Raw genomic sequence first — 26,831 nt, 5'->3', positions numbered from 1 at the left:
GTCGCTATGAGTCGCAAACGACTCGATGGCACATAACAACAACAACAATGGCCTGGATCAGGTGCACCTTAGTCACTACACTGATGTCATTGCTTTTTAGTAATGTAGACTTTCCCAATGCAATTTGTCTGTTGAGACAGTGGAAAAGTAATGGTAACTGGGGAGACCTTCAGGGACAACATCGTACAATTTATCCATTCTTATACGGAATCTCTACAGCGTCAACTTTGGGGAACCTCAGGCCTCATTAGTTGAATAAAGGTGGTTCTCCCCCCCCTTTTTATTTGTCTAAGCTTCTTTAAATCTGTAGAACTAGATTTTGTTTGTTGTTATTGCGGTTCTGTGCTGTCGAGTCGCCTGCGACTCATAGCGACCTTACGTACAATAGCCCTAAATCCTGCTCTGTCCTATGCCAATCTCACTGTCTCCGACACACCTACATGCATTTCCCCAGTCACTGAATTAATCCACCTCATAGAGGGTCTTTCTCTCCTGTGCTGTCTCTCCACCCTCTCAAGCATAATGTCCTTCTCCAAGCATAGGTCCCTCCTTGCAACATGTCCTAAGTATGTCTGATGAAGCTTCATAATCCTTGCCTCCAAGAAGCAGCCTGATTTAACCCTCTCTAGGATGAACCTGATGCTCAATCTCAATCAGGGATTGACCAATCGGTAGTATCAGGATGGATGGTGAAGAGATTGAGATTGTTCACAGCTTCAGTTTGCTCGGCTCCATGGTCAACACTCTTGGCACCAGTAGCCAGGAAATCAAAAAACGTATTGCGATGGGAAAGTCTACGGTTAGGGACCTCTCTAAAGTACTCAAGAGCAGCGGTGTCTCTCTGGAGACTAAGGTGCACCTGATACAGGCCATGGTTTTTGCAATCACTTGTTATGCATCAGAGAGTTGGACAATAACTAGGGAGGATAGAAGGAGAATTGACGCCTTTGAGCTGTGGTGCTGGAGAAGAGTACTGAATGTACCATGGACTGCCAAGAAAACAAATAGATTGAGCCTAGAGAGGGTTAAACCAGGCTGCTCCTTGGAGGCAAGGATTCTGGGGCTTCGCCTGACATACTTTGGACATGTTGTAAGGAGAGACAGGTCTTTGGAGAGGGACATCATGCTGGGTAGAGTAGAGGGACAGCGCAGGAGGGGAAGACCCTCTATGAAGTGGATTGATTCAGTGACTGGGGTAATCGGGATGGATGTGTCAGAGGCAGTGAGATTGGCACAGGATAGAGCAGGGTTTAGGGCTGTTGTACATAGGGTTGCTATGAGTCGCAAGAGACTCGGCGGCACATAACAACAACAACAACAACAACAGGATGAACCTGTTTATTTTCTTAGCAGTCCATGGAATATTCAATACTCTTCTCCAACACCACAGATAAAAGCCCTTCTATCATCCCTAGCCATTGTTGAGCTCTCTAATGCATAACAAATGATTGCAAAGACCATGGACTGTATCAGGCACACCTTAGTCTCCAGAGTGACATCATTGCTCTTCAGTACTTTGGAGAGGTCTCTTACAGCAGATTTTCCCATTGCAGTATGTCTTTTGATTTTTTGGCTGCTGGTGCCAACAGTGTTGACTGTGGAAGCAAGCAAACTAAACCTGTTAACAGTCTGTCTCTTCTTCATCTGTCATGGTGCTGCCAATTGACCCAGTAGTGAGAATCTTTGTTTTCTTGATGTTGAGCCTCAATCCATGTTGAAGGCTGCAGTCCTTGACCTTCTTCAGCAAGTGCTTCAAGTCCTTCTCAGTTTCAGCAAGCATGGTTGTGTCATTTGCATAACACAGATTGTTGAATTTTCCACCAGTCTTGATACCACACTTCTGCTCATAGAGCCCAGCCTCCCGGATATCTGTTCTGCATATAGATTGAAAAGGTATGGAGACAGGACACATCCCTGGTGGACACCCTTTCCAATTTTTAATTAAGGGATAAATAATCATGTGCATCAGTTGCAGTCAGTCGCTTCACAAGTCTGTATCTTTACTGTTTTTGTACTTTCTTTTATGCACTGATCCATTTAATTATAGATAGAGGAAAATTTTCTGGTTCAGTGGCCCTGATATTCATTACTTACTATAAATTCTGAGTAAATAAATACCTGAATTAAGAATGGTGAATAAGGATTCAGAAACATAATTTGTGGATCCTTTGTGTAAGAAACCTATGCCTTACTTCCCTAATTCTCCCTTCCACATAGCTGACACGTGGTGAAAGGTTTAACTTTTGAAAACAATATACCTAGATTAAACAAAGGTAAAATAACATCTGTGTCCTATAGGAAAAGAGTAACTGCAGTACTAGACTGAATGACAGAATGAGTGGCCGGGTGCCTTCTGAAGCACTAGTGTGGGTGCGCAAACTTAACATATATCTAAGCTCTGGTTCCAATTGTGCTGGGTTCATGTGAACATAAGGAAAATGTTAAATCTCTTCTCAAAGAAGAAAACTCGTTCTTTTGAGCTAATATGTATCGAGTAGTTGCTAGACAAGCAGGATATGGTCAACGTTTTTGAAGAGCTGAAGGTACTCTTATCAATAAACGTTAAGCATTAAAGATGTTGGGAATGACTTCATAGAGGGCGTGATACTGAAGCTGGCTCTTGAGAAGACAAATACCGTCTCCAGGCCGACTAAGGGGGAGGAGGCGGAGGGAGGGGAAGGAGAGGAGAAATGATTCAAGAGTAGGGATCAGTAGAAGTGAGCTCAGAGGCACACACAGCATACCCGGGGGTGGGGGTGGAGGGAGCGTTTGACGAGCTGCTGCTCAGAGAGGCAGCAGAAGGGAGCAGCTGCACCTTCAAAGGCTGATTGTTAATGCTTAAATGAAGATGTGTGACTACAAGGCTTCTAATGCTTTCCTTAGCTTGGATTCAGGATTATTGTTAGTGGATGGGCAGACATTCAAGGACTGTAGCCTTCAATATGGATTACATCTCAACATCAAGAAAACAAAATTCCTCACCACCAGGCCAATGGGCAGCACCGTGATAGATGGAGATAAGATTAAAGTTGTTAATGATTTCATCTTGCTTGGATCCATAAAGCCTTGGCACCAGCAGTCAGGAAATCAAAAGATGAATTACACTGAGAAAATCTGCTGTCAGGGACTTCTCCAGAGTGCTAAAGAGCAATGATGTCTGCCTAGAGATTAAGGTGTGCCTGCTCCAGGCCATGGGCTTTCCAGTTGCTTGTTATACATCTGTGAGTTGGACAATGACTAAGGATGACAGAAAAAGAATTGATGCCTTTGAGTTGTGGTACTGGTGAAGAGCATTGAACATACCTTAGACTGCCAAGAGAACAAACAGGTCCTTCTTGGAAAAGGTGAAACCAGTTTGCAAAGCTTTGGAGGCAAAGCTTTTGAAAGTCTGTCTCACCTACTCGGGCATGTTGTCAGGAGGGCCGGGTCTTAGGAGAAAGACATCATGCTTGGAAGGGTGGAGGGTCAGGAGGGGAAGCCGATGGGTGAAGTGGATTGACTCAGTGACTGTGGTGGTGGAGTCAGCTGTGTTAGAGACAGTGAGGTTGACTCAGGTTAGAGCAAGATTCAGAGGAGTCACCTTGATGGCACATAACAGAGTTCATATTGTCCAATTAATTAGAATGGTTTTTAATATCATTGTTCAGTTTGTTAGGTTCCGTCAAGTTGACTGTAACTCATAGTGAGTATAGTAATAACAGATCTGACCTTACCCTATCTTATGCATCCCCATCATCTCTGATATACCTCAGCCCACTGATCAAGTCTCTGTGTCAGTCCTTCTTGTTGAGGGTATTGATCTCTGTCACTGACCCTCCGCCTTTTCTAGCATGATGCCTTTTTCTAAGGACCGGCCCCTGCTAACAACATGTCCAAAATATGAGACAAAGTTCCGTCGTGACATCCTCTCATCGAAGGAGCACTGTGCTTGCACTTTTTCCAAGACCTGTTTTGTTCATTTGGAAATCCATGGACTGTTGAGCGTTTTTCTCCAACACCACATCTCAAAGGCATCAATTCTTCTGCCATCCTTATTCACGAGTTGTTGTTGTGTGCCATGAGTCAGTACAACTCAGAGCTGGACCCTCCAGCTGGTTGTCAGAGGCAGTAGTAAATCACACAGGAGGATATTGCCCATTCTTCTCCTCGGAGCAGCTGGTGGATTGGAACTAGGTGCCTTTGGAATTGCACTGAAGCTTCTTCCTAATTAGTCAATACTGGCAGGTTCTGTGTGTAACTTCCAGCTGTTTGTACCCGTCAGTGGATGGAGAAGAAAGTACAGATAGATGCCTTGGGTCAGAATTTCTCACTATTTTATCTTCATGTCACTGCTGTATTTTAATTGTGGAAAATTTTAAATATATACAAAGTTAACATGTTGTTGTTAACAGAATCATTAAATGAGCTTCCTGTATTGCCCAGCTTTAACAGCCACCAATATTCTTCTTTCACTTTTTCTTCTATTTACTTTTCAGTCCTTTTTGAGTTCTTATTATTGTCATTATTACTTTTTTCTATTTTAGCTATAATTTATAGACACTGAAATGTGCAATGCTTTAGTATCTGTTTGACAAACAAGTACACGTGAGCCATCCACGCCCCGTCACGATGAAAATGTTGACATTTTCTCCTATAGTTCCTGGTGACCCTCCCAATCTTTCCTGTCCTCTCCCTCTATTTCCAGCTGAAAATATCTCAAAACAAACTATTTTTCTGATGTTTTTGCACCTTAGATTAGTTTAAGAAGTTATATAACTTTTAGGATGTAAATAAGTGAGATCTACTGTATGTACTATTTTCTTTCTGGCTTTTTTCACTCAGCTTAACAGCGTAATGTCTGTGACGTTTGTCTGTTATGACTCTCAGCTGTTCCCTCAAGACTGCTGAGCAGCATTCAGTTGTATGCATTTCCTATAATTTGTTAACCTACTCTCTTATCAGTGTGCACTTGTCTTCCATTTTTGCGCTATTATGAATAAAGTTGCAATGAACATTGTCTTCTACATCTTTCTGTAAACATGATTTCATTTCTTCTGGATAGATAACTGGCAGTTGAATTGCAGGGTCAAAAGACAGGTATATGCTTAACTTTATTAGAAACAGCTAAGCAGCTTCTCAAAGTGATTGCTCCAAATCACGTCCCTGCCAGCAATTTATGGGTTTCAGCTACTGCATCTAAGTGTGGTGCTGTCTTCTTTATAGCCATTCGAGGAAGCACAGGGTCTCACTGTAATATTTTTTTTTATAATTTCCCGTTCCCTGAAATGTTTTTCATGTGCTTACTGATCATTCATATACTATTTGTGTGTGAATTGTCTGCCAAAGCCGTTTGCCCATTTGTATCTGAGTTGTCGTCTTAATTGTAGTAGAGAAGTTCTTTATATATTCTAGATGCAGGTTCTTCGTCAGATATATGTTTGGTGAATGTTGTCTCCCACTGTGTCTCCCACTATGGCTTGCATTCCTTTTCTCTGCCTTCTGATGAGAAAAAGCTGCTTTTTTTATTATCCCGCCCAATTTATAAATTTTTCTATAGCTGTTGCTCTCTGTGTTCTAAGAAATCTTGACCTCTAGGTGGTTCTCTTATGAAAGTTTATATTTAGCTGTGATTGTTAGACATAATGATTTACCTTAAGGTATTTTTTTTCTGTGAGGCGATGTTAGGGTAGAAGTGTATTTTTTTATTTCTTATAGATACCCATTTCTTCTAGCACCACTTGCTGAAATTAGATCAATTAGTATTGTTGGAAACCAGTTGCCAAATTATAAATCTGTTCCAGATCTGTGTTCTGTTTCTTGATCTTCTTGTGCATCCTTATAGCAGTATTGATTGACAGTATTGTTATGTGCTGTCGAGTCACGTGCAACTCATAGCGGCCTTATATACAACAGCCCTAAACCCTGCTGTCCTGTGCCAATCCTATAATCGCTGACACGCTTACCCTCATTACCCGAGTCACTGAATCAATCCATCTCATTGAGGGTCTTCCTCTCTTGCACTGTCCCTCCACCCTCCCAAGCATGATGTCCCTCTCCAAGGACTGAGCCTGCCTTGCAACATGTCCAAAGTATGTCAGACAAAGCTTTAGAATTCTTGCCTCCAAGGAGCAGCTTGGTCTCACCCTCTCTAGGATGAATCTGTTTGTTCTCCTTGCAGTCCATGGTATAATCAGTACTCTTCTCCAGCACCACAGCTCAAAGGCATCAATTCTCCATCTATCATCCCTAGTCATTGTCCAGCTTTCTGATGCACCTTAGTCTCCAGACTGATATTGTTGCTCTTCAGTACTTTGGAGAGATCTCTGACAGCAGACTTGCCCAATGCAATTTGTCTTTTACTTTTTTGGATGCTGGTACCAAGAGTGTTGATTGTGGAGCCAAGGAAACGAAAGCTGTTAACAATCTCAAGTCTCTTCACCATCTATCATGATGCTGCCAGTTGGCCCAGTGGTGAGAATCTTGGTTTTCTTGATATCGAGCCTCAATCCATACTGAAGGCTGTAACCCTTGACCTTCTGCAGCAAGAGCTTCAGGTCCTCCTCAGTTTCAGCAAGCAGGGTTGTGTCATCTGCATAACGCAGATTGTTGATGGGTCTTCCTCCAATCCTGATGCCACATTTCTCCTCATGGAACCCAGCCTCTCAGATGATCTGTTCTGCATACAGGTTGAAAAGGAATGGAGATAGGATACATCCCTGGCATACACCCTTCCCAATTTTGAACCCTGCAGTGTTTCCTTGCTCTGTTCTAATGACTCCTTCCTCATCCAATTACAGGTTTCACATAAGCACCATCAGATGTTCTAGGATTCCCATACTTCTCCAAGTCAGCTTCAGCTTGTTATTGATTAGTTTTATCATAAGTCCTGAAGTGTTTTTGATTGTTAGGTGCTATCACGTTGACTCTGATTCACAGTGACTATGAACAGCACATCAGAACGTTGCCCCATCCTGTACCATCATCCTAAAGTGGGAGAGGTTCTATAATACAACTGTGTTGCTCTTTTTCTAGATTCTTTTGGCTATTCTCTAGGTCTCAACATCTTCATGAAAATTTGAAAATTCCCTTTCCACTTACATAAAAAAACAAACCCAAAACAACAACTTACCTTGGCTGTGAATTCTTTGTAAATAAATTGGGCAAAGTTAAGATCTTGCTAATATTAATTTTCCCAACATATAACCATGGTGCATAAAAAAAGTCCTATGAGGAAAAATGTGGCATCAGGATTAAAGGAAGACTATCAACAACATTTGTTATGCAGATAACACAACCTTACTTATCAAAATGAAGAGGACCTGAGGCATTTCTTTGCTGCAGAAGGTCAAGGACTGCAGCCTTCAGTACGGATTGAAGCTCAACATCAAGAAGACATATTCTCACCACTGGGCCAATTGGCAGCACCATGATAAATGGAGAAGAGATTGACGTTGTCAACACTCTTGGTACTGTTGTTGTTAAGGGCCACTGAGTCATAGATGACTCATAGCAACCCTGTAAATGAAAGACCTGAACACCTGTATAACCTTGATCATATCTCCAAGTTCATAGAGTTTCCGGAGGCAAACTATTTTGGAAGTGGATGCCACTCCTGCTTCCAAGCTTGTTTTAATCAGGGAGCTCCACCAAACACTGTCTACCATGGGTAACCATTATCGCATTTGACACATCAGTGTCACAGTGTTCAGCATCACAGCGATCACCAGTATTCTTGGTACTAGCAGCCAGAAAATGAAAACATTAATTTCATTGGGAAATTCTGCTGTCAGGAACCTCTCCAGAGAACTGAAGAGCATTGATGTCAATCAGAGACTAAGATGCACCTAATCCTTTGCAGTTACTTGTTATGTATCAAAGAGTTGGACAATGATTAGGGATGATAGAAGAAGAATCAATGTCTTTGAGTTGTGATGCTGGAAAAGAGTATCAGATATACCATGGACTGCTAGGAGAACAAACAGATTCATCCTGGAGATGGTGAAACCAGGCTGCTATTTGGAGGCAAGAATTTTGAAGCTTCGTCTAACATACTTTGGGCATGCTGCAAGGAGGGATAAGTCCTTAGAGAAGGACATCATGCTTGAAAGGGTAGAGAGTGCAAGAGAGGAAGATCCTGGATGAGAGGGATTGACTCTAGATCAGAGACAATAAGGTTGAAAATGAGAGAAAAAGTCATAGCTGTTTTGCATAGGGTTGCTATGAGTTGCAAGGGACTTGATGGTGTATAACAACAACAACATACAAAGGTGGAGAGATGATGAAGGAGAGGAAGACCCTCAATGAGGTGGATTGACACAGTGACTGCTACAATGGGCTCTAGTGTGTCAGAGATTGTGAGGATGGTACAGGAAGAACAGAGTTCAGATCTGTTGAGCTTACGTTGCTCTAAGTTGTACTCAATAGCATCTTAACAACAAATTTAAAGATTATGCCTTTAAACATGATTTAAAAATTGACGCCTTTGAACTGTGATACTGGAGAAGAGTACTGAATATCTCATTGACTGACAAAAGAACAAGTAGATGTGCCTTGGAAAAAGTATCGCCTGACTGCTTCTTGAAGGTTAAGGTGATAAAACTGTCTCACATACTTTGGACATGTTGCTAAGAAAGGCTATATCCTTGGAAAGGAACATCAGGTTTGGAAAGGTAAAGGGTTGCCGAAAGAGAGGAAGACTCTTAACCAGATGAATTGACACAGTGACTCCAGCAATGGGCTCAAGTATGTCAGAGGTTATGAGGCTGGCACAGGATAGGACAGGGTTTAGATCTGTTGTTTATAGGGTTGCTAAGAGTCATACTCAACTCGATGGCACCTAACACAACAACATACTTAAAGACTTCTTACCTATTTCCCAGAAATGGGTTTTTTGTCTTTAGTGTGGAAGTCCTAAGTGTCTTTTGAGAAATTTACTGCTAATTTCTTTATTATTTGATTGTCTGGTAAATGAAACTTTAGTTTTGAGCTGTTCACATGATTATTGTTATTTGCCATCGAGTCTGTTCGGCTCACAGCAGCTCCGGGTGTGCATAGTAGTATGTCGACCAGGGCTCTTCCAGGTAGGTACAGAGTGCCAGCCTTTCAGCTAGTAGTTAAGACCAGAACTGTTTACATTCCCCAGAGACTCCTGTTTGCTGCTACATACAGTAACAGAATAGATTTTTATACATTAACCCTTGACTCCAAGACATTGCCACACTCTCTGTGTTCTTTTTAGCTAGTGGTTCCTGCATACCATGGACTTTGTCCTCTTCCTATGTTTACTTCTCTCCCATGTCAGCGTTTGTAAGAGGGCCACTGCTGTGGCATGGCTTGTGAAGTCTTCTCCCACTGTGCCCCAGCTGAAAAGCAGTAGGCCATCCTCCGAGCCTCTATGACAGAACTTTCTGTCCTCAGTCTGGGATGAGGGCAAGGACTTTATCTCCCTGTCTGACCTGGCAGTATCTAGCACAGTGTCTTCGTTTATAGTCTGGAAATGTACCTTTATAATAATGATTTCTGGAAGTAGGGAATTGTGTCACTCTGGAATGGGTTAGAAGGATTTCTGATGGCACAGTGCTTGAGCCCTCAGTTGCTAACCGAGATGTTGCCAGTTCAAACCCAGCAGCCCCTCCACAGCAGAAAGATGTGGCAAGCTGCCTTGGGGAGGCAAAGATTGCGGTTCTGGGAATCCTGGTGAGCTTTCTGATCCGTCCTGTAGAGTCAGTGAGAGTCAGAATTATCCAGGCAGCAGCATATTTGACTTTTTGGGGGCAGGAAATCCCTGTTAACAATTTCAACTGGAAATACTTACTGAAATGTATTTTCAAAAAGGAAAAGAAACCTTTGCCTTCTTCCTGTGTCTTCTGATAAACAAAAACTTCGGTTTTTCTTTAATCACACCCAATTTATGAAGTTTGTTATGGCCCATGCTTTCTGTGTCCTAAGAAATTTTCACCTCTACATTGTTCTCTTGTTAAAGTTTATATTTAGCTCTTATAGTTAGATAGGGAGCACTGGTGGCCTTGTGGCAAGAAGCTGTGCCGCAGTCCCAAAGTCACGCAGTTCCATTCCACCATCTGCTCCACAGGAGAAGGACAATCTCCTCCCATGTGATTAACTGCCCCTGAAAACCCAGTAGGGGGTAAGCTATGGGTTGGTTCTGACTTGACGGTACACAACAACATAGTTAGCAATAATATTTCTAGAACATTTTAATAGAAAAAATTATTAATTGTAATTACTAAGGTAATAATGATAATTTTTCCAAAAACTTTCCCTGTGTTCTTACTGTTTTAAAATATGTACATTAATGAATGACCGCCATCCTCTAAATGACAGGCTTTGCTGGCAGTTTAACTGTACACCTAATACGTTTCTCGTGAATTCCTTCTTATTTTGTAGGTGGCCGACTGTGCTTGGGATGAAACAATAAAGATCTATGCTCCTGCATGTCTAGCTGCTGCTTCTTGAGATACACAGTTCTGGGCAGAAGCAAAGGACCAGAACTGAAGAACTGTTCACAGGAAAGAAATAGCCATTGATAAAACAGACATGATGCTTGTTTTATATAATTTTCAGATTTCCATTTATAAAAGTTTATCCTGAAACCGATTTTGAGACAGCTCATAGAGACCTTGGTTCTAGTACATAAACCATATTTCTTAAAGTCTTAAAGAATAATTGTTGTTACAGTATGTCTCATAGTATCTGTTAAAATGTAACCTCTGTATTGTAGATTATAAAATATGGGAGATCAATAGATTATACTAATAATTATATGATTTCTTTTTAATTTATGTCCTTTTTATGTAGACTATGATCACTGCTATTTATAAAAATAAACTACATCTCTTGCTTATTTACATTTTGTTACTTAATCAACAGTATTGGTTTTTTTCTGATCTATTGCATGTGTGACTACAGCACTATAACGTATGTGGATATACCTAAGCTTCAGTATCAGGCTCTGGTACAGGGTGAATCTAGTCTTAATTTATTAGTTTCTTAAGTAGTTATTGCTTGAGCATCTACTAAATGACTAACACATAGAATGAATGAGATTCTCTTAGGGATTGGGATCTGTCTTAAGACAATAGAATGCTGCAGCAAAGAATGTGCATTTTTTTGTTTTTATTCAAAACTTCTAAGATAGTAGTGATTTTTATTTCCCTTTTTCTATTTGCCTATTATCTAATGCTTAAAAAAAGGAACTTCTTACTGAGCAAGTCTTAGATCTTACTAATTTTTCCAATAATTGTTCTTGCCCATCAACAAACGAATGGGTAGAGAAGCTGTGGTATATTCACACAATGGAATGCTATGCTGCTCTGAAAAACAAGGAACTCATGCAACATTATTCAAAATGGGTGACCCCAGAGGACATTATGCTGAGTGAAGTATTTCAGTCACAAAAGGACAAATACTGCATGGTGCCACAGTTGTAAAACAGGACTGACATCGGGGTTGGGGAGAGACTGAGAAAGATGGGTTCAATATTGTATACAGCATTTGAAACAGATGAGGGAGAAAACTGTTTAAAAGGGACATGTGATTAGGTATTTTTGTCATGACAGGAGTCTAGAACAAAGGCTATATAGTGGAGTGGACCTGGGGGGAGGGATTGTAAAACAATGAAAGAATTTTTCTTTTACTTTTCCAAGAGGGTAGTGTACTAGGGGGGAGGGTTGGGAGGTGAGAAAAGTGCAACAATGAATGAATGGAAACCCAAAGTCTCTGTAAATTTTCATTGAAATTAATAATAAATTTTAAAAAATTTTAAAAAATTGTTCTGAAACGAGCCATAAGCAATACTTTCAACCATCTTAAGTCTTCTTGATAATCAATCAGTGCTTCTTTTTTGTATGCCATCGAGTTAGTACTGACTTATAACTGACCCTCCAGTGGGTTTTCAGAGGTGGTTTTAATCACAGAGGAAGAGACTGCTCATCCTTCTCCTGGGGAACTGGTGGATTTGAACCATGTGCCTTTGGGATTATAACACAGCTTCTTACCACTAGGCCACCAGAGTTCCCTAATATGTGTTTATGAGCTAATGAAAAAAAAAACTAGGCTAAAAGGAAAAATTAGTAGAAAAATCAATTTTGTGTAAGATCTATAGTCTGTAATTTTAAAACAGTGTTATCGAATGACAAATATTTATTCATTTTTAACAAGTTTTTGAGACATCTTATGCAACACCCTAATTAAGGTAGACCTGATCTTGGAGAAAGCCCTGAGCTGGGAATATGTCTTGGAGAAAGTGCAGCCAGAGTGCTTTTCGGAGGCAAAGATGAGAAAGCTTCACCTCCCATATTTGGGGCATGTTGCTAGGAGGGGCTGTTCCTCAGAGAGGGACATCATGCTAGGAAAGGAAGAGGGTCAGTGGAGGAGAGAAAGCCTCTCAGCCTGGTCGATTTTGACACAGTGACTGCACCAATGTGCTCTAGTGTGTCGGGAATTGAGGATTGCACAGGATAGGACAGGGTTCAGGTCTGTTGCTCAAAGGGTCGCTATGGGTAATACTCAATTTGACAGCACCTAACAACACAGCCCTGATCTAATGTTAGGGAATCTAATGTCAAGGCCAACAGTAATTGGCCCATTGAGAAAGAATCAAGATTTGGAACTCTGTGGTGAGTAGACCGTGATCATTCCTGAAAGTATTGCCAAAGTGTTCTCAAGTCTAAAGAGTTAAGAAGCTGGCCTGGCCTTGGCGACCCCACCAAGGCCCATCATGTGGTAGATGAGCTCCAGGCTGAGAGCCAGTCATTCCTTTTGCTTTTGGCAGTTCTGAGCTTAACTATAATTTAGCTCTTCCAAAAATGAGCTCTCATTAATTTCTTACTTAACGGGTCTGTCTCTGGATGAACTAATCCACTTAAGTGTTTTACTTCCATAGATAGATAGATAGATAGATAGATAGATAGATAGATAGATAGATAGATAGATAGATAGATAGATATACAGAATACATCTACCTTCCCCCTGAATTTTCCATGCCATTGCATTTAGTTTATTCTAACCAAACCCATCCTGTTCTTTAAATTTGTTCCTCCAGTGCCCAAGTTTTAATTGGTTCAATTTCATTAACTGCTGCCCATTCACTCAAGCTAAAGACCTAATGTTACCCTGGGTCCTTCTTTGCTCCTTTCTCCCTCCCACATGCATACTGAACAGACCGCTGAGCCCTGTCCCTTTTACTCCTGAAGTACTTTTTCATCCTCCCTCTCTTCCTCTATCCAGCCTCCCCTGTCCCTGTTCAAGCCATCATTAGCTTTTCTTTGGAAGACTGCAGCGACTTCCCAAAGGATGTGTCTGTTTTGACTTCTGTGCCCCCAGAGCCTTCCTCCTCAGAGCAGCTTCCAGAGACTGATCTACAGTGCAATCTGATTACATCAATTCCAGTGTAAAACCTTTCCCTGTTTATAGGGTTGCCCACAGGAAAAAGTTCAAGCTCACTAGCCAGGCAGCCGAGGGCCTCTAGGGTCTCATCTGCCTTCATTTGTAGCATAGCATCTCTCCACATCGCGTGCACTCTGCGTCCCAACAACACTAGCAGGTCACAAATTCTGATGTACATAATACAGGCTTTCATCTGGCTTTGCTCAGGCTGGTCCGTATGCCTGAGTACCTTGCTCTTGGCTTGGCTAGGGGTTTTTTTTGATAATTTTTTAAAAAGTAATAAAAAATACAATTTATTGACTCATTATTTAAAAAGTCATGTGAAAGTTTTGACGAAAAAGTAGGCCATATTAAACAAATATATATAACAAAACACAGCTTTAGCATAGTTAAAAGATGACAAATTGGAAGGATATATAGTTGCAATGCATGTAACAAATGATTAATAATCTATAATATATTCGAGAGCTCAAAATTAACTTGACAAAATAGTCAACATAAAAATGTGGAAAGATTGACAATAGGCAGTTCACACAATGCAAATATTTCATGTACTTCAAAAAGATGTTTGGTGAAGAATTGTCTCATTGATGATAAAAGATGTACAAATTAAATGAGATCCCATTTTTTTCCTTATCAGATAGATGGGTTAATATGTTAAATATTGATAATATGCAATATTTGTTAACATGACAGGACTGTTAACAAAAATACCTTTTTGAAAGAATCTAGATTTAAAATTACCCTTTGATGCAGGACTTTTAGAATTCCTCCCTTTTTCTACCCTTCAGTTACTTGTAGAAGTGGATAAATGTCCAAAGGTATTCATTGCATCATTGTTTATAAAATAACAAAGTTATACTAGAAAACAGTCATTTAAAAGAAAGAACTTTCTGTTTCGACATGGAAAGATTCACTGTAATTGATATATATGAATTAACACTGCTTAACAAATTACCCAAAAGTTTAGTTGAAAGCAAACCATTTATTAACTTACAGTTTCTCTGGCTAGAATCTCAGAGTTGCTTAGCTGGGATATTCGGGTTGAGGGTTACTCATGAGATTGTAGTGAAGCTGTCCACTGGGGCTCACAGGAACTGAAGGTCTGCATGGTTGTTGGCCTCAAACACCATGTGCAGCTATTCTATGGCTGGGCGTCCTCACATCTAACTCCTTCCAGACTGAGTAATCCAAGAGAGAAATAGCAAAAAAGGAAAGTTCAGTCTTTCATAACCTAGTATCAGGAAGGTGACAGGTCATCACCTAGACCAAGCTTGGTATAAAGTAGGAGGAGTTAGCACAAGGGTATAAATACAACAAAGTGGGACATCACTGGAGCTATCTTTTTTATTTTTATTTTATACTCTTTACTTACAAAGTTCATATACATTGTTTTTCACACAGGATCTTTCCCATTTCATTAACCCACCCAACAAATTGTGTGACTTTATGATTAACCTCTCTGCTCCTCTCCCCGCCCCCCTTAGATCCTTATATACATTCTACTAGTTATTTCTACAATAATGGTCTTATGCAGTATTTGTCCTTATGGGACTGAAGTAGTTCACTTAGCATAATGCTCTCCAGTCCCTCCCAAGTTATGTAATGATTTATAATATTGTTGCTACTGAATGCTGCATAGTATTCCATCATGTGAATGCACTATAATCTCTCAATCCATTTGATTGTGGTTGGGCATTTGGGCTGTTTTCAAGTTCTTACAATGGTGAATAATGCTGTTAACATATTGGTGTACAAGTCTCCATTTGTGCCTCAGTTTTCATTTTCTCCTGTTAGATACCAAGCCCGAGGAGTGACATCCACTTAGGTAATAGCTTGCCTCCGGAAACCCTGTGAACCTGGAGAGAGGATGAAAGACACCCAAGTGTTGAGGACTCTCCTTCATAGGGTTGCTCTGAGTCACCTGCAACTCGACGGCACTTAACAACAACAACAACAGATACCAAGCAGTGGGATAGCTGGATCATAAGAAATTGCTATGTTCAGCTTTCGGAGGAAATGCCAAACTGCCTTCCAGAGTGGTTCTGCCATTTTTAAATCCCAACATTTCACAATCCCAACAACAGTGTATAAGCATTCCGATTTCTCCACATCCACTCCAATATTTATTACTTGTTGGCCTCCTAAGCTTGCCACTGCTGCTGAGGTGAGATGGTATCTCATTGCGGTTTTGATTTGCATCTCTCTTACTGCTAGTGATTTTGAGCATTTCTTTATGTGTCTGTTGGCCATCCAAATATCTTCCTTTGTGAAAATTATTTCCATGTCTTTTGCTCATTTTGTAATTGTTGCCAGTTTTTTTTCTTGTAGAGGCCCTGTAAGATTCTGTAAAGTTTTGATATGAGACCCTTGTCTGAAATGGTATTGCCAAATGTTTATTCCCAGTTTTCTTTTCACTCTGTTGGGAAAAGTTTTTGTAACACAAAGGGATTTACTCTTTAGAAGGTCCCATTCATCAGTTACATACTCTCCAGATTGTGCATTTCTGACTGTATTTGGCAGTCTCTATACCATAGAGTAGGCCTTCTAAGCTTGATGCCAGTTTGTTTCTGTGCACTGAAACTATCTATCTCAGAGCTAGTTACCACAATATGCATTTTAAATAGCAAATCACTGTCAAATCCACATGATAATCCTGATTATGTTAAAACAAACCAGGCTAGAAGTTGGTGGGTGGTGATTAGGTGCTGTCAAGTGTGACTCATCGTGACCCTACAAAAAACAAATCTGAACCCCGTCCTATCCGATGCCAACAATATCTGTTGGTGCAGTCACCGCGCCAATCCACTTGCTTGTGGGTCTTCTTCTCTTTTACCCAATTTGATCTATGTTGTGCATTTTACCATTATTGGTTTGCTTGGATGGATGTTTTTGCTGCTGATTGCCTTCAAGTGGAACACGACTCATAGGGACCCTATGAACAAAAGGCTCCTCTGCAACTATCAACATTTATCAAAGTTCATAGAGTTTCCGGAGGCATGCTGTTTAGGAAGTGGATGCCACTCCTGTTTCCAATTGCATGGACTAGGATACAATAAAATTTATCTTAACCTTGCATTCCAGTTGCTAATACAGTATCATTGTTGTGGAATTTATCATGTGTGTTGATTTTTCTTCTGCCAAAAGAACAAACAGGTATGTCTTGGAAAAGGTGCAGCCCGAGTGATAGGCAGACATTTATATGAGTATGTATACAAAAGCCCGAGTGGTCTCGCTCTAAACTCTTCACTACAGTAGCCCTCTGGGGGTTTGATGTAGGGGATATTGAAAATGGTGTTTTCATTTATTTATAAAGTTGTTTCCCTTTTTAAAATTATACTACAGTGAACATCTGTTACTTTTACAACTGTTATATGTGGAATTGTGTTCTTCACAAAGCTATATTGTAAATCCTAAGTTTTTACCTATTTTATTTGAGATTAGATTGGGTCTGTTACATTAAACAGGCAGGATTAGTGTAAAGATGGTTTTGTGTGAAATCTCTTTAGAGATTAAGCCAGCAGAAACGCTAAGAGATGACTAACCGCATAAAGATTGCCCAGAAGCAGAAGCTCCGAGACCAGGACAGTCCTCCAAAGCTGGAGGAGAAAGAAAAGAAAGGCCTGCATCCTGGGTGCTCAGGTGGCTTCGTTGTAAGGAGTTTTGTTGCCAGTTCAAAGGCATGTGGTTCAAATCCACCAGCTGCTCCTCAAGAGAATGATGAGCAGTCTCCTCCTATATGATTGACTGCCTCAGAAAACCCACTGGAGGGTCAGCTATGAGTTGGTTTTGACTTGATGGTACTTAACAATAACAACAGGCCACATATGGGATTTGAACTTTTCGCTTCCCAAGTTCTGTGTGGAGATTTCTCCTCTTTCTCCTATGGAGCAGCTGATGGATTAGAACTGCTTGCCTTCGGGTTGGCAACACAACCCCTTACCCACTAGGTCACTGGAGATTTCTGTTTGCTAAAGCCAGCCACTTGAAGACAATAAAATATTAAAAACAAAATCCAGACCTATTTCCTGCTCTAGACAATCTTCTCTAACACCCCACTTAGGCTCATTTCATTGCCCTCACTGGTCCCCTCATTCTTGCCACAAGACCCCACTGTCACATTAGCTTAGTAATGTTGCTTCACCCCCAGCTGTGAATCCTTGCAGACAAAAATGGCTGCTCATCTTGAAATGTTTCTAGGCTCACAGACTACCTAACACGGAATACTTGTTCCATATGTTTGTTGAATGAATAAATGAACTAAGGGATTTATGTCTGCCATTACTATTTACTGGATAGTGTCAAAGATACAGTACTTAATACCAGTAGATTAAACAGCCATTTGACCTTCATATCTGCAATTTTGTTAGTTAACCTAGCTGAACCACTGTGCTCTTATTTTCCCCATTTTTCATTCCAGACCTGTCTAGTAATTATGGAAGATGAGGTTAAAATAAAAAAAAACAAAACAAAACACCAAAATAAAAATCTTGATGGAAGAGAAGTCCTTGCAATAAAGGGATGAAAATGTCTTGTTTCATGCCACTGTAGGTTTCAGATAGCAAGCCTAAATGAGGATTGGTAGCTGAATCAGCCCCAAATCCTTTACCTAATGTTAGTATCACAAATGGAAAGCAATTATAATTCCTTGCAAAAGTGAATCATCCCAAAACTAGGTCTACTCAGACAATTCTTTATTATATTCACTTAAGATGGCTTAAAGCAGCCAGCCTTTAATTGAAATGATCCCCAGAAGCAGAGATCGGTTATGTGCTGATGTCTTTTAAAAGATAATTTTCAGACACTTTTTCTCCAAGTATACTTTGAATATATTATATCACATACAGGCACATAATCTGGATTGCTGTTTCCAACTATATTATTTTGTAAATATCACACTAAAAACCCTCGAGTCCCTGAAATGGCCAATCCTGTGTAAACTCAAATGTATGTGTCAGTGCCGTGCTTTCCAGTGTTTTTCCTGGAAAGTTGGCACAATGGGACATCTCACACCATTTCCTGAGGCCCACCTGTGAGGCAGAGGTAAGGGGTGGCTCTGTCAACACCGGCCCCTCAGCAAGTGAGATGGTTGGAGCGGTGGCTTTACCACCCCAACGAGCAACCACCCCTCATAAAACGGTGCTGACTATAGCATGAGTAGCTTTCTTCTGCGATGATAATTACTGTAGCTTTACCATCTCTCCTGGAACGGTGGCGTTCAACACATAGGTGGAAATAAACGGAAGAAAACAAGACTGCTCGGAGAAACAGATTTTCAGTATCATAAGAAGGCAATTTGATGCGGGGTTTAAAGATTAGGCGGCTGGGCTCCGGGCTGGGGCAAGTGGTGGAGCACAATCTCTCACCCAAACTCAGTCAAGCCCCACTGTTCCTAGGGCGACCCCTGAACTGTGTAAGCCTACAAGTTAGGAGCGACCTCCCCTGCTGCTGACTTAACACTAGTTGCTGTGCAGGGAACTGAATTCAGACGAAACGGGGCCTGGAGGCCTTCCCCTCGCATAAAGTAAGAATCGCTCCTTTTCTTAGTCAGGTGAGAACAGACGGTTCACAAGTTGCGTGGGGCCAAGAGTTGCCCTGGGAGATAAGCTGCGGGGCCCTCTCGGCGGTTTGCGCCTGGCCTGCACTCCGGGCGGTTGTAGGCGTTTTTTGAGGGCGCTCCGGGTGTGAGTGAAGGGCTGGCTTCTGTCTCCAGCCCGCCCTTCCCCGCGGCGCTCCAGGCCCCTCCAACCCTGGCCAAAAGGCTGTTTGTCTTTTGGATCCTGCTCGTATTTCTCCATCCTTATTTCGGGCCCTGGCTCCCACCAGACGCCCCTGAGGTTCCTAGAGACTCGAGAGCCCCAAGACCATCCTGACCAGATGTGCAGACCCGAAGGCGCTTTCCCCGAGACGGGAAGCCGCCCTGCCAGCCTTCGATCCCCAAAACACATCGCGGGCTCCTTCTTGGCTCCACGATTGAACCTACAGCGTCTGGGAGCCCCGACAGCCCAGGGATCCCCGCTGGACGAGTTCCTGCGGCTGCGCCGGGAGGGACCGTGGGTGGGAAAAGCGCAGCGGCGTCCGCGAGCCGAACCCTAGGGGGCTGGCACTTGTTGCAGTCAATAGACGGTGTTGGACCCGGGGCGCTGAGCTTTCTAAAATCGTGGGAAGCTGCGTCCGGGGACCCCCGAGCCCCTGGACTCGGAGCAGCGAGGAAGAGCCGGCGGGAGCAGCCGGCATCGCGCGAGCGGAGCGCAGGGCAAGCGCGCGGGGTCCCGCCCTGCGGCAGCGGCCGGGGGTGCTCGCCGGGCTCCCCGCCGCACAGCGCCTGCCCTGCCCGTGGAGCGCGCGGGACACAGCCCAGCGCCGCGCGTCGCCTCCTTACAAATCGCTGTCGCTAGGATTCCCCGCCACTCCTCTCCGACCAGCTCCCCCCACCTCTGCCACTTTTCGGAGTCCCCCGCCCCCGGCACCTCTGCCACTGCCGCCTCAGTCGGACGCGGAGCCGCGGAGCCGCGGAGCTAGGAGGACGCCCTGCAGCCGAGCCTGCGCCCCCGCCGCCCTCGCGGCTCCTCCGCGCTCTGCCCCGGGCGCTCCCGCGGGTCCCCGCGCTCTGCTACCCGAGCCCGGGCGGCGGGGCCGGCGCCATGCGGCACCTGTGCCGGGGCCGCGTGCTGGGCATCTCGGTGGCCATCGCGCACGGGGTCTTCTCGGGCTCCCTCAACATCCTGCTCAAGTTCCTCATCAGCCGCTACCAGTTCTCTTTCCTGACCCTGGTGCAGTGCCTGACCAGCTCGACCGCGGCGCTGAGCCTGGAGCTGCTGCGGCGCCTCGGGCTCATCGCCGTGCCCCCCTTCGGCCTGAGCCTGGCGCGCTCCTTCGCGGCCGTCACGGTGCTCTCCACGCTGCAGTCCAGCCTCACGCTCTGGTCGCTGCGCGGCCTCAGCCTGCCCATGTACGTGGTCTTCAAGCGCTGCCTGCCCCTGGTCACCATGCTCATCGGCGTGCTGGTGCTCAAGAACGGCGCGCCCTCGCCCGGGGTGCTGGCCGCAGTGCTCATCACCACCTGCGGCGCCGCCCTGGCAGGTGAGCGGGCCCCGCGCGAACCCCCAGCCCTCCCCACCCCACCGGGCCGCGACCGCGGGGGACTTGGTGCAACGCTGCCACTGCCAAAGGAGGGAGACTGAGGCCGAGAGGCACTTTGAACTTGGTCGCTTGGCTCACAAAGCGGACTTCTGAGACTAGTGCGCCCTTCCCAGCGCTCGGGGCACCTTTTTCAATCCCAAACCCTGCCACCCTGCCCAGCTTGACTGCCGACCCCCGCCCTTGCTCACCCAGTATCACCCATCCCGACCCTTTCCCTCTTCCTTCCTCCGGGAGGGCTGGAGTCCTCTAACCCCTGATCGACCGGAAGGGGATGCGAACTTCTCCCGGCCACGCCGAGCTGGAGACGGGTGGGAGGGCTTGAAGCAGGGTTTGACTGAGGTTTACGGCCAGGCTGGTTTGCAGCCTCAGGGGCAGAGGACGCCAGGCAGAGGCGGGCGGGCGGGGGTCCACGTGGCGGACGGGGGTCCACGTGGTGGCCGCGATAAGGAGAGGGGAAGCCCTGGTTTGGGGGCATAAGGGAGGCATGCGCCCCGCGCCTAGTCCGCTTGGGGTTGGAGGCCACCGTCTGGAGCTCCTCCCCCTTCCTGCGGGAGGATGGGGGGCTGGGGCGCTCCCGCCTGGATGGCCGGTGGCGGCTCTCAAAGCCGCAGCGGCGCGACCCCGAGGGCATCTGCGGTGGACAGAGGTTCTGGGGGTGGCCAGGGAACACACCCGGGATGGCACGTCTCCTCCTCGTGTGTCGCTCTGGACAGAGAGTGAGCTAGGCTGTCCCATTTTGTACCTGTCGCCGCGGCAGGGCGAGGCGCCCAGGAATGAAGCAGGTTGAGCGGGGCGCGAACGAGTGCACCCTGCTGCCCGACGCGTTGCGCTTTGGAAAATCCACCCACACCAACTCGGTGTCTTCTCTCTCTCTTTCTCTCCCTCGCTGCTGCCTCCTGGGCCGCGCCGCCGTCGGCCCCGTGCGCTCAGGAGCCGGAGACCTGACTGGCGACCCCATCGGCTACGTAACGGGCGTGCTGGCCGTGCTAGTGCACGCCGCCTACCTGGTGCTCATCCAGAAGGCGAGCGCCGACACGGAGCACGGGCCGCTCACCGCGCAGTACGCCATCGCCGTGTCCGCCACCCCGCTGCTCGTGGTCTTCTCCTTCGCCAGCACCGACTCCATCCACGCCTGGGCCTTCCCTGGCTGGAAGGACCCCGCCATGGTCTGCATCTTCGTGGCCTGCATCCTGATCGGCTGTGCCATGAACTTCACCACCCTGCACTGCACTTACATCAACTCGGCGGTGACCACCAGCTTCGTGGGTGTGGTGAAGAGCATCGCTACCATCACCGTGGGCATGGTGGCCTTCAGCGACGTGGAGCCCACCTCTCTGTTTATTGCCGGCGTGGTGGTGAACACCTTGGGCTCCATCATTTACTGCGTGGCCAAATTCTGGGAGACCAGAAAGCAAAGCAACTATGAGGACCTGGAGACGCAGCCCGTTGGAGAGGAGGCACAGCCGAGCGGAGCCCAGCTGCCCTTCGCCATGGAGGAGCTGGCTGGAGAGGCGGCGAATGGCGAGTCAGAAGGTGGAGGGGTAGCGGGTGGCTCCGCTTTGCAGAGCGCGCAGGAGGCCAGGGGCAGCCGCGCAGGAGCCTCCCCGGTTCCAGGGGACCCAGAAGAAATGAGCAAGAGGTCATTAAAGGATACTTACCTCGAAGTGTGGAGGTTGGTTAGGGGCACCAAGTACATGAAGAAGGATTACTTGATAGAAAACGAGGAGTTACCCAGCCCTTGAACAGAAGGTGCATGTGTCATATGTAGTACACTCGTTTTCGTGTTACAGGTCAGATGTGTTTCCACGAGGGTCCACCGTTTTCTCTGGGGACTGGGGGAAAGGAAGCCAAGAAAAGATGCTGAAGACATTGAAAGCAAAAAATAACAACTGACAGAGAGCACCTTTGTGAATTATTCAGTGAGGCTTTACCTGAGGCATCAAGAGACAGCAGGATGTGAAGGTGCTTAAAAAACAGGGAAGTTGTTTGGCTTCCAACTCCTGGCACATTTCTGTCTTTCTAACCTTCACCAAATATCTGCATGTACCAAGAGTCCCCCAGCCACCTCTTCCAAAGATGGTGTGCAGAGGTGATGACAGCACGTAAGGTTTAACCATTAGGGACACATTTTTGTTCAACAGCTGGGAAAAGGAAATTTTGTTGAGATGATATTATATACAAGCATCCTGAACTGATGTTTACTGTTTATAATCTATCATGTTTACGCTCATCCTCTCCTTGTTTTTAAAACAAGTGCTCTATTATTCTATTATATGTTGGCAGAAAATGTGACAGCTATTTTGAAAATAGGAGATCTTAGCTTTAATCATGAGGTTTAATGTTTACTTTCCATATTTATAAAAATATGTTAAAAGCTGTTTTAGTTCATTGCTTTATGATATTTATTATGGAATGCCATATTTAAAAAACCACTCTTGACTGTGTGTGTCCCGTATGCTCTCAATCAAATGCAGTGGCTGGGATAGAATTCAGTGTTGACTGTGGCCCGGGTCAGAAGAGAGGTCAACCTGAAATACTCACGACTTGCACTTGTCTCAAACCATGTTACAGAAAAGAGCAACAGCTAGATTCGCATCATGATATTTTTCTATATTAAATTTGCCAAAATAAAGTATGAGTCTACCTGCTAAAAGACACAGTGTCAGAAACTTGTCTTGGATACATTTATGCTCTGGTGTTGCTGTCTGCAGTTGGTTTTGGCTTTAGGGGTGTGGCGCATAGGGTCTAGCATATAGGGACCATAGTATTGGGAATGAGGGTTTGTTTCGAATAACAGCTGAAACACTCCTATTTTCCAGTATGGAGAACTGTTATAAAGTAAAAGAAAGCGATTGACATCAAACAAAACCAGACCAGTTGCCATTGAGTTGATTCTGCCTCATGGTTACTTCTTGGCTTCAGAGTAGAGCTGAGCTCCTTGGATTTTCGTAGTTTCCATGGACTATGAAGATGAAGCCCCATCAGGCAGGGTTTCTTCCTTTTGTATGTAGGGTCGTATGAGTCAGAGCCAACGGAACAATTCTTAGCAACAACCACCTTTCAGAAGCAGATCACCAGACTTGTTTTTTTCTAAGACCTCACTGAGGGAATTTGAACTTTGTGGCTAATAGTCCAGTACTTAACTGTTTATGGCACGACTTGAGATGTTGCATCTTAGACGTAATAGGACAGTTCTTGGCAGGGATACCTTTCTGTCCATTTGTTCCAGGACCTTGAATGATCTCTCGTCACTCAACACATTGCCAGTGTCTCCCTGAGACTGTCTGACGGGAGTAGAATGCCCCATGTTTTTCTTTCTGTTTTAAAAAGTCAAAGGAAATCAAAGAGAGAAGCTCCACCAGGTTGGCTTCACAAGCTGGTGAGCGAGGACAGTTGGGGTGGTTGAAGATTGACCCCTGTTACTGGTTTTCATGGGCAGTTGATTGTTTTTACAAGTACCTACAAGTGATGGATGAGTCCTCATTCAGCAGCATCTAGAGATGGTTGACTGGGGTTAGAAGAATGTCTTTGCAAATAAGCATTAATTTTAATGTCAACATGCCAGAGGGCAACAGACTACTGCAGTTCCTTGAAGCTGAGAATTAATAAAAAGCAGCAAAGTTGAACCAACTATCATTTTTCTGTTAATAGCACTGTAAGATAAATTGATGGAATTATTCTCTCTCTCTCTCTCTCTCACACACACACACAGAGACACACACTTTTTGATTAAACAAATGACTTTGCATTTATTGTGACAAGATCAACTGTTTCAGCAAACTTCCAGGGACACTGGCAGGAAGGTGGTGGGGGAAGGAGATGAGGCAAAATAAGGACAAGCCTGGAAGAACAGAGGTGGATTTTCTTCCCCTTGCTGTCTGGACCAAGCTTGGAAAGTCTCTACGTGGATCAACACATCAGTTACAAGGGAGAATAAAGGGGGAGTACACACCTGGGCTCAGGTGTAGAAGGCATGGGCAAGGGTCCTACCTTGGCTGATGCCTGACTTCTGGACACTTGCTTCTGCTGGTCAGCAGTGACCCCCTACAGATAGATGCTCATTCACCCTGGCCTTTGGGATCAGGAAAGCTCTTGTTTCAGGCAAGAAGCTGGTCTCTCATTGTGAATAGGGTTCCGTTGGAAGTCACCACTGCTGCTTGGCTTACCCAGTCTTTATGTGCTTAGGGAGTAAGGAGCTGCACTGCCAACCTAAAGGCGGGCAGTTCAAATCTGCCAGCTGTTGTATGGGAGGAAGATGGACAGGCTCTTCCCATCTGATTTACAGCTTCTGAAAACCTGCTGAGTGTCAACTGTGAATTGTTTCCAATTTAAAACCCCTAATTGGGGTTTCCTTTTGCCTTGACAACTTAAATTCTCCCTTTACTCTGAGAGTGAGCCCCTGCCTACTATGTACCCAGCAAAGAGTCAAGCCCCTAACCTAGAACTGGCTCCTACATTGTTTGCTTAGGACAAAAGCCCTACCTGGCCCTCACCTACCACTTCTCAGCTGGAATCTGTCTCTGAAACACAGGAGGGTCTCTGTGTTGGCCTTGCTCTCGGGTTCTTTAAAGCAGGCCAAGGCAGTTGCTGATGAATCCACATCAGTTGCCCATGCAAACTTGGCCCCAGGTGTGTCAAATTAGAACTACCATCCATATAGGCTTTTCTAAGGCTGATTTTTTTAATAAGTGGATTACCAAGCCTTTCTCCCATGGTTCTTCTGAGCAGAAAATTTTACAGAAAAGTACATTTTTCATTCATTCATTGTTGCACATTTTCCTCTCTACCCACCCCCAGTGTCCAGTTTGCTTAAAAAAAATTAAAAATATTTTCATTTGAGGTGTATTAACCATTTATACTTCCCCAGGACTCTTAAATGCTGCCCAATCTGCCATTATTGATTAGCCTTGGATCAAACAGAACTAAAACTGTGAAACCGATAGAGTCTATTCATGTTATTGTGATTTTCTGAGCAGAACTAAAGCAATGGCCCAATCTCTGGTTAGATTACTTGTTTTGTAAAAGAAGCCACCAGCTGTCAGAGGGCCATAAGCAACACTTCAAGGAGCCCAAGCCAGGTGAGAGTTTCGTCTTTTGCGGACTGACAGACGTGTTTGTTTTAGTTTAGATGTTTTCACCGGCCTGTCTTGAGCTCACTGCTTCTCTCCTTGGTAGGGTCCATCAGAGGAACTGATCATTTCTGTTACAGGGTTTTTGATTGCTGGCGTTTCCTTTTGATTCTTAGAATTTCTGTCTCTCTGCTTTTATTACCCATCTGTTCTTACATGTTGTCTGCTTTCTCCATTACAGCCCTTTACATGCTAATCACAGTTATTTTAAATCCCCTGCCTGATAATTCCAACATCTGTTTCAGATCGGAATCTGGTTCCGATGCTGGCATTTGTCACTTCAGACATTTTTTTCCCTCCCCCAGTTGGCACGCTTGTTGGAACTTAGATGAGATGCACTATGTAAAAGGAGCCGAGGTCAGTAGACACTCTGTGTGGTTTCATGTTGCTCTGTCTACACACTGAGGGATTAGTTTAATATTTGCTCTGGCTCAGGATAGGATAGGGTTCAGAGCTATTGCACATAAGATTTCTATGAGTCGCAGATGACTCAATGGCACATAACAACAACAACAACTGTAGGTGCCCACCCACACCCACTGCTGTCAAGTAGGTTCTGACTTATAGTGAGCCTTCATTGGGTGTCTGAGGCTGTAATATTTATGGGAGGAGACTGCCCATCTTTCTACCATGGAGGCCACTGGACTTGAACTGCTGCCCTTTCTGTTATCTGTGAGCACCTTACATTATATATTTTGCCATTAGAGCTCCTAACTGTAGGTGCCAGGGGGTTAAAACTCCTCCTGTGTCTTTGTTTTTGTCTCTTCTGTTGACTCCAGGCTTCCCTCAGAACCCGTCCTCAAGCCTGTCTTTTGTGATCCTTTCTTCTGTAATTCCACTGTTGTAACACTGCAGTCGAGTCTGTGAGGTGTAAGGAACGGGACAAGGGGAGGGACTCAAGTTATAATCTAACGGTTTAAGCGCAGTCTCTTAGTGTGTCCACGTTCTCTGCATTGTGACCTTCACAAGTGGTCCTTAGGTTTTCTCCTTCCTCCCCTCATGTAAGCCAAGCAGCCTAGAGGAGGCCGCAGTGGGGGAAATGCCCTTTGCTCAAGAGCTGAAGGTTAGGCCTTTGCTGGAGAGTTCGTACTTCTCAGGTAGTCGATGACAATGATAGTGACCTATGAACAACGGGTCTGAACCACGTGCCATCCTGTGCCACCCTCACGGCCATTG

General features: G+C 44.5%; 2 protein-coding genes across 2 annotated transcripts in view; both read left to right on the top strand.

The window, feature by feature from the left end:
* PEX7 (peroxisomal biogenesis factor 7) overlaps positions 1-10,530 on the top strand; it is a 130,398-nt gene extending 119,868 nt beyond the window's left edge. Inside the window, exon 10 of the mRNA XM_006884954.1 lies at positions 10,384-10,530. Coding sequence (XP_006885016.1) covers positions 10,384-10,452 — 69 coding nt within the window. The 3' untranslated portion in view covers positions 10,453-10,530. The remainder of the gene's footprint in view (positions 1-10,383) is intronic.
* A 9,466-nt stretch (positions 10,531-19,996) lies between these two features.
* Positions 19,997-22,389, top strand: SLC35D3 (solute carrier family 35, member D3). The gene is made up of 2 exons (XM_006884953.1): positions 19,997-20,466; positions 21,457-22,389. The coding sequence occupies exons 1-2, from the start codon at positions 20,028-20,030 to the stop codon at positions 22,266-22,268; spliced, it is 1,251 nt and encodes a 416-aa protein (XP_006885015.1). The 5' UTR covers positions 19,997-20,027; the 3' UTR covers positions 22,269-22,389.
* The last annotated feature ends 4,442 nt before the right edge of the window (positions 22,390-26,831 follow it).

The sequence above is a fragment of the Elephantulus edwardii genome, unplaced genomic scaffold (assembly GCF_000299155.1).
Source record: "Elephantulus edwardii isolate Elephantulus edwardi_28Jun2011 unplaced genomic scaffold, EleEdw1.0 scaffold00039, whole genome shotgun sequence".
Classification (NCBI taxonomy): Eukaryota; Metazoa; Chordata; class Mammalia; order Macroscelidea; family Macroscelididae; genus Elephantulus; species Elephantulus edwardii.
Note: the sequence above shows the minus strand (reverse complement) of the source record. Positions and strands in the feature narration are given on the sequence as shown.

What these genes read in the sequence shown, in the direction of transcription:
- SLC35D3 (XM_006884953.1), top strand. Translation starts at nt 20,028, where the DNA reads ATGCGGCACCTGTGCCGGGGCCGCGTGCTGGGCATCTCGGTGGCCATC. An exon ending in CTGCGGCGCCGCCCTGGCAG is followed by an intron (nt 20,467 to 21,456) that starts GTGAGCGGGCCC and finishes CCGTGCGCTCAG; the next exon opens with GAGCCGGAGACCTGACTGGC.